Source organism: Mustelus asterias, unplaced genomic scaffold (assembly GCF_964213995.1).
Source record: "Mustelus asterias unplaced genomic scaffold, sMusAst1.hap1.1 HAP1_SCAFFOLD_2879, whole genome shotgun sequence".
Classification (NCBI taxonomy): domain Eukaryota; kingdom Metazoa; phylum Chordata; class Chondrichthyes; order Carcharhiniformes; family Triakidae; genus Mustelus; species Mustelus asterias.
In genome coordinates, this window is record NW_027592824.1 from 35,354 (window position 1) to 43,309 (window position 7,956).

A 7,956-nucleotide genomic window follows, 5' to 3' on the forward strand; every position below is an offset into this window, starting at 1 on the left:
TCAAAGGGTCAAATTTATTTTTATTAATTGAGTTTGATGATCAGTCATGATCAAAATGAATGGCAGAGCAGGCTCATAGGCCGAATGGCCTACTCCTGCTTCGAGTTTCTATGTCACTTCCTTCCACTCTCTATCACGGAATGATATGTAGAAATCTTGGCACTGAAATTCAATAGTTGCACCAACACCAGTTTATTGATCATTCCATTCTGAGGGAAGATGTGCATAATCAAAGGCTACAATAACTATGACTGGGAACTGTTGTCCGCATTAACAAATGCTTTTCGGATGTTATTTTTATGGTACAAAATTATTTTTCAGTTTGACTGAATAGGAATGCTGGCTTCGTACGTCAAAGCATCACTTGGTACAGGATCCAAGATGGCGCCGGAGTGAGGTGACTACTTGCGAGCTTACCCCAGCATTCCCTGTAATTCTATCTTTTACGCTTGTTCTACACTCTTAAAACAGAATTCTAACTTTTTTACACCCCAGCTGTGACTGTAACACAATACTCTGAACCCCCTCCTTTCCTTTTCCCCTACGTAGAATCATAGAATCCTACAGTGCAGGAGGCCATTCGGCCCATCGAGTCTGCACTGACCACAATCCCACCCGGGCCCTATCCCCATAACTCCATGCATTTACCCTAGCTAGTCCCCCTCTTACTAAGGGGCAATTTAGCACGGCCAATCCACCTGACCCGCACATCTTTGGACTGTGGGTGGAAACCCACGCAGAGACAGGGAGAATGTGCAAACTTCACAAAGGCAGTGACCCGAGGCCGGAATCGAACCCGGGTCCCTGGCACTGTGAGGCAGCAGTGCTAACCACTCTGCCACCTATGTACTCTGTGGTATGCTTTGTCTGTATAGTGCGCAAGAAACAATACTTTTCACTGTATCCCAATACGTGTGACAATAATAAATCAAATCAAAACTGATTTTACCAAGTTTTAAATTCCTGAATTCTACCTAAGCTGAGCAGGGCAAGGGGGTGGTTTGATAGTGGGGGAGGGGCACTGTCACCCAAAGGATATGGGAAAGAGAACAGAACAAAACATTCATGCTTTCTGAGAGTTATCTATCCAGTTAGCTGTTGGAAATGCACCGTACAGAGGTCTGGTAAGGACAAGACCAGGCTCAGTTGTGAACTCCCAATATTTCACCCCACCCAGCACACACGATCAAGTTGGTAGCAAACATTCGCATGCAATCCCTCCAGTGCAGAAGGTGATTCAGCCCATTGGGTCTGCACTGACCCTCTGTTAGAGTATCTTACCCAGGCTCGCCCCCCCCCTGCCCTATCCCCGTAACCCCACACATTTACCATGGCTAATCCATCGAACCTACACATCTTGAGACACTAAGGGGCAACTGGTACAAGGAGCAGTGCTCCGAAAGCTTATGGTATTTGCTACCAAATAAACCTGTTGGACTTTAACCTGGTGTTGTGAGACTTCTTACTGTGTTCTACCAAACAACATACCATGCATCAACATCTTCAGAAGCAGAGGGGATGAAAGAAGACTGATAAAAGAAAACTAAACATGCTTTCACAAAGAAGTCTCACAACACCAGGTTAATGTCCAACAGGTTTATTTGGAATCATGAGCTTTCAGAGCGCTGCTCCTTCATCAGGTGAGTGGAGAGGTGGGTTCACAAACACGGCATATACAAAGAGACTCAATTGCAAGATAACGGTTGGAATGTGAGTCTTTACAGGTACAGACAATATGAGTGGAGAGAGGGATAATCACAGGTTAAAGATTACCCCTCTCTCCACTCGTACTGTTTGTACCTGTAAAGACTCGCATTCCAACTATTATCTTGCAATGGTGTCTCTGTCTATAGATGCCGTGTTTGTGAACTCACCTCTTGACTCACCTGGTGGAGGAGCAGTGCTCCGAAAGCTCGTGATTCCAAATAAACCTGTTGGACTTTAGCCTGGTGTTGTGAGACTTCTTACTGTGCCCACCCCAGTCCAATGCCAGCATCTCCACATCATGTTTCCACAAAGACACTAAGTGGCTTAAAATGACGAACAACGGTTTTTAAGCTGAAGTGTATGTGCGAACTACCCTTCTGAAGTACTGGGTATTAATGAAGAAATATTTTGACACCACGGCATTATTTAAGTAAACTCTGTTTAATAAAAAATATTTTTTGGGGGCAAAACTTCCATCCCCACCCCAACAGTAATGTTACTGGTGGTCAAAAATATAAATTACAGAAAGTCTTGGATTGTACCCGTTGCATTTGGGTGCTTCACAGTGCAATTTATTAGAGAAGAACTTAACACTCCAATGAACATATCGTAGGTAAAGAAGAATCTTGTTAAATTTAATTCACTTTAACATAGATGTGAACGTAAGAAGTCTTGAATCTTTTGCCAAGAATCTTGTTGAGCTTGGCAGTGTTTCAGTGCCTCTCCTCCCAACAGCACCGGACGTCCAAACAACCGGTCAACCTTGGCATAAAGAAACGGAGAACATGGAGGCTCAATGCAATGCCCAGCTCCTGGGTAACTGAGGAGTTCATAGTTGTCTTTGCCGTGTTTTTGCAGTCTTTTTATTGCTTCCTCAGCAAAGTACTTGCTGTTCCAGATCTTGTCATCCTCTCCTACCACAAACAAGATGTGGCCCTCAGCTTTTTCCAATGGGATGATGCTGTCTTTGTATGTGTTGGGGTTGTCAAGTGTATTGGACATGTCTAGAATTCCTGAGTCCAAGACAATCATGTGATTTAAATTGTAACCCAAGCCGGGGATATGCATATTTTTATAATGCAGGTCACATACAGTGTTTGCATTACAGCCAGAGATACAGACGGATGCCACCACCTGTGGTAAAAATGTGATCATTGATAGAGCCAAGTCTGCACCTTTTGAAGATCCAATTACTCCAACACCTGGTCCCTTCACCTACAAAAATTCAAAATCCATTACAGCAACATACATAACTCCTATAACTTCAATAAGCATGTATCACTGATTGAAAAAACCCTATTTATTTATTGCAGAGGAATTATTTTTTCTATAAATTATATGGCAAATTTTAGTTTCATTTCAATTTTCTCCCAACATTTGAAAGCATCAAAAGTAATCTTCAAAAATGTTTCACTTGTCCCCGAATCATGGAAAGAAACATTCATCGTCCCTTCTTTGTGTCACCATTAGTAATGTAACATAATTTTTGTTACTTAGAATATTTTACGGATATTTGTCAGGATGATGGCCGCACACTGTAACATCATTATATTGTGGCGACAAGGTTTTCCAGTGAGTTTTTGCACTGTGCCATGGACTTGTGAAACCCAGATATGAATACCAACGCAATTACATACTGAGAGAGAGAGCAGGTGATAAGAAGCAGCAATGAGTGGGAGGGAGCTGCAACATCAGACAAAAAGAAAAGTGAGACATTGACCAAAGATGTGCAGGTTAGGTTGATTGGCTATGCTAAATTGACCCGAGTGTCAGAGGGTTAGCAGGATACATATGTGGGTTTATGGGAATAAGGCTTGGGTGGGATTGTGCTTGGTACAGACTCGATGGGCCGAATGGCCTTCTTCTGCACTGTTGGGTTTCTCTGATTCTACCCGTACAACATTTGATTGTGGATAAACCACGGCAGCATTCTTTTTTCAACATAGTTCTAGTAATTGTTCTGTAAGTTGTTGTTCCACATATGAGGTGCTACTAATGTCTAATGACCACTATAGTCCTTATTTTTGCTTTATCTGTTTGTTCTATTTCTAATTGATTGACTTGTTTAACAGTTAAAGCCTAAAATAAGATTGAAAGTAGTGCTATTTTGGTATTTGAAAGTAAAGTGGATCCTGTGAGGGTAAAAGATCGAATCAGTTTCTGAAGCAATTTCAGGTTTGCCATTTTGTTTAAAATTCTTCTCAGGACAAATGTAAATGCTCACAAACACAGGGAATTGTGCTCATCTCCAGGAAAGAAAAGGACTTGCATTTATGTAATGCATTTGATGACTTCAGAACACTCCAAAGTGCTTTCCAGCCAATTAAGTACTTGCAAAGTGTAGTCACTGTTGTAATCATAAAGTTGCTATAGTCCAGAAGGCGGCCATTCGGCCCACCGGGTCTGCACCGACTCTCCAACAGAGCATCTTACCCACGCCCTACCCCCGTAACCCCACCAATCCCCCCACATTTTGGGACACTAAGGGGCAATTTAGCGTGGCTAATCCACCTAACCCGCACATCTTTGGACTGTGGGAGGAAACCGGAGCACCCAGAGGAAACCCACGCAGACACGGGGAGAAGGTGCAGACTCCACACAGTCACCCACGTCCGGAATCGAACCCTGGCGCGGTGAGGCAGCAGTGCTAACCACTGTGCCGCCCATAATGTAGGAAACATGACAGCCAATTTGTGCAAAGAAAGCTCCCAAAAGCAGCAATGTGATCGTCTGTTTTTGCGATGTTGTTTGACGGATAAATATTGGTCAAGAGACTGGGGATAACGTCCCTGGCTCCTCTTCAACTTGGTTCCATGGGATCTTTAACACCTACCCGAGAGAACACATGAGGCATTGATACAATACCATATCCAAAGGATGGCACCTCAGGCAGGACAGCACCTGCTCAGCACTGCAATTTAGCGTCCGTCTTGATTTTGTGCTCAAGTCCTGGAATGGGACTTGAAGTTGCCACCTTTCGATTCAGAGGCAAATGGGCAGCGGCTGAGACTGGAGCAGCCAAAAGGTAAGAAAATATCCCAATCTCATTTATTTCATGGGGATATCACACACGTCAATTCTACAATACATTTTTCACAAAAGATTAATTACCTGGGCTTCAACTGTGTGGGTGGAACTCACCTTTGGATGTTTCTGTAGATAATTCACAGCCTCTTCGAAGTATTCTAAATTAAAACCTGTCATGGCTCCTTGTAGATCCTCAAATCCAAAGTAGGGGAGTGCAAGAGCAGCAAAGCCTCGGCTTGCGAGGAGGCAGGCTCGGAACTCAGTCAAACCACCGTCATCTCCAAAAAGATCTATCACTCCAGGAAAGGGGCCATCCCCTTTGGAAAGAGAAAACAAAATTCATAGCAAACCACTGTTAACACATTGGAAAAAGTTTTAAAATTGGGTTGCCCAATATGTCCCCAGGTATTGCAGTACCAACTGCCGAGGTCTTTTCTATGACTTGTCTCAATTATTTATGAAGACACAATTTTGATAACGTCACAATCTGTCCATTACACAGAATCTACAATGCAGAAACAGGCCATTTGACCCAACTCCGCATGAGCCACCTGCCACCCATCTTCACCTGACCACCATAAGACCATAAGAGTGGCAAATGGAGTTTAACCCTGATAAATGTGAGGTGATTCATTTTGGTAGGACTAATTTAAATGTGGATTACAGGGTCAAAGGTAGGGTTCTGAAGACTGTGGAGGAACAGAGAGATCTTGGGGTCCATATCCACAGATCTCTAAAGGTTGCCACTCAAATGGATAGAGCTGTGAAGAAGGCCTATAGTGTGTTAGCTTTTATTAACAGGGGGTTGGAGTTTAAGAGCCGTGGGGTTATGCTGCAACTGTACAGGACCTTGGTGAGACCACATTTGGAATATTGTTTGCAGTTCTGGTCACCTCACTATAAGAAGGATGTGGAAGCGCTGGAAAGAGTGCAGAGGAGATTTACCAGGATGCTGCCTGGTTTGGAGGGTAGGTCTATTGAGGAAAGGTTGAGGGAGCTAGGGCTGTTCTCTCTGGAGCGGAGGAAGCTGAGGGGAGACTTAATAGAGGTTTATAAAATGATGAAGGGGATAGATAGAGTGAACGTTCAAAGACTATTTCCTCGGGTGGATGGAGCTATTACAAGGGAGCATAACTATAGGGTTCATGGTGGGAGATATAGGAAGGATATCAGAGGTAGGTTCTTTACACAGAGAATGGTTAGGGTGTGGAATGGACTGCCTACAGTGATAGTGGAGTCAGACACTTTAGGAACATTTAAGCGGTTATTGGATAGGCACATGGAGCACACCAGGATGATAGGGAGTGGGATAGCTTGATCTTGGTTTCTGATAAAGCTCGGCACAACATCGTGGGCCGAAGGGCCTGTTCTGTGCTGTACTGTTCTATGTTAAGACACAGGAGCAGAATTAGGCCACTCGGCCCATCGAGTCTGCTCCGCCATTCAATCATGGCTGATATTTTTCTCATCCCCATTCTCCTGCCTTTTTCCCATATCCTCCTGATCCCCTTATTAATCAAGAACCTATCTGTCTCTGTCTTAAAGACACTCAATGACCTGGCCTCCACAGCCTTCTGTGGCAAAGAGTTCCACAGATTCACCACTCTCTGGCTGAAGAAATTCCTCCTCATCTCTGTTTTAAAGATTGCCCCTTTAGTCTGAGGTTATGCCCTCTGGTTCTAGTTTTTCCTACTCGTGGAAACATCCTCTCCACATCCACTCTATCCAGACCTTGCAGTATCCTGTAAGTTTCGATAAGATACCCCCTCATCCTTCTAAACACCAATGAGTACAGACTCAGAGTCCTCGACCGTTCCACATCAGCATAACGTTCTATTCCAGGGCTTTCCAAACTATGGTTTGCGACAAGCAACTGGGGTTGCGAGCTCTGAGACAGCCATGGTGGCTATGGAACAGAGTTTGAGATTTGACAGCCCTCGGATTGGCTGCAAGGCCTCTTTAAACACGCGTGGCAATTTTTGGCCAGTGGGTGTGTCTTAGTGCTCTGATGTCTGATTGCTGCCACTAACATAGCCTGCAAAATGGTAGGTTTTTTTCTGTGTAACCCTGCAGTGTGAACACTGCTCCGACCCTACCCCTTTCCAATTTTTACTCTTGGATTGCGCCAAGTTTGAAACATTAAAATGGGGTCATAGAGGGTTTCACAGAAAGATGCTATCTCTGACAGTGCAGTGCTTCCTCAGTGTTACATTGCAGTGGCAGCCCTAATTTACTGTGCTCAAGCCCTGGAGTTGCACTTGAATCAGGAACCTTGAGATTCGAATGTGCTACACACTGAGCCATGGCTGGCTCATCAGATTAGGCACTCAGTTCCAATTAAAATATGGTTTTGGGATTTGTCCAAACACTGTGAATTTGCATGGAATCTACAGCACTTTATTGAATGTTTGACTCACAGGGCTAGGCTGGTGTTTCATGTGACTGTCCTTCCAAGTTCTTGATTTCTTCAAAAGTGCACGTTAAAATTTTAAGAAACATTGCAAGTGCCTTTGAATAATAAGGAAGGCTCCACTATAAAAGGGCAGTCTTTCTATCATTATATTTCTGTCTTACAGAATTCAATGCCCAAATCACTTGGCCCCTTGTAGCTCACTGCCTGCTTTCGTATCGCTTTCTCATCCAGCACTGGACTTTGTATGGAATTATGGAGTCTGAGCATAACAGAGGTAAGTGGCGATCCATTGGCTGCCGTGATACCTGATACAATGTGGTTGCTGGAGACCTGTCATCACAGGCCAGAGCATGTTTCTAAGTTCAACCAAGAATAAGATCAGGAGTGGAAGTGTTCACTGACAACTAGACAGTGTTCAGCTTTATTCACAACTCCTACAATGAGGCAGCCGACACAGCAGGACCTCAATAATATCCAGGCTTGGGCTGGGAAGAGGCAGGTAATAGTTTTACCACTTCAGAGCCAGATAATGGCCATCTCAAACAAGATAAATCCCAGCATCTCCCCATGATATTTCAACAGCACCATCACGACCAGGTCTTCCATTGGGAATCATAAGTGAGTCAACATCATGATTATGAAGGCAAAGGAGAGGTTGGATCCTCTGCGATGAATGGCTCTGCTCCTTTCTCCTCAGACTCTACCCACCATTTACAAGTCAGGAGTGTCCTGGAATACTGATCTCTGTGGATGTGGCCATGGCAAGCTGTAAGGAGCCCAACACTACGTGGTTTGCTCGATTGGTGCTC

At 44.1% G+C, this 7,956-nt stretch overlaps 1 protein-coding gene across 1 annotated transcript; it reads right to left on the reverse strand.

Moving 5' to 3' along the window:
• Positions 1-2,127: 2,127 nt before the first annotated feature.
• Positions 2,128-6,466, reverse strand: LOC144490106 (acyl-coenzyme A thioesterase 5-like). Its single transcript, XM_078207917.1, has 2 exons — positions 4,849-6,466; positions 2,128-2,922 (listed from the first exon to the last, which is right to left on the reverse strand). The coding sequence occupies exons 1-2, from the start codon at positions 4,909-4,911 to the stop codon at positions 2,353-2,355; spliced, it is 633 nt and encodes a 210-aa protein (XP_078064043.1). The 5' UTR covers positions 4,912-6,466; the 3' UTR covers positions 2,128-2,352.
• Between the last annotated feature and the right edge of the window lie 1,490 nt (positions 6,467-7,956).

Bases quoted from the DNA above. Each gene is read 5' to 3' on its own strand.
- LOC144490106 (XM_078207917.1), bottom strand. From the start codon at position 4,911: ATGACAGGTTTTAATTTAGAATACTTCGAAGAGGCTGTGAATTATCTA. The intron at 2,923-4,848 runs GTGAGTTCCACC...GAATTTTTGTAG, and splicing joins ATCTACAGAAACATCCAAAG to GTGAAGGGACCAGGTGTTGG.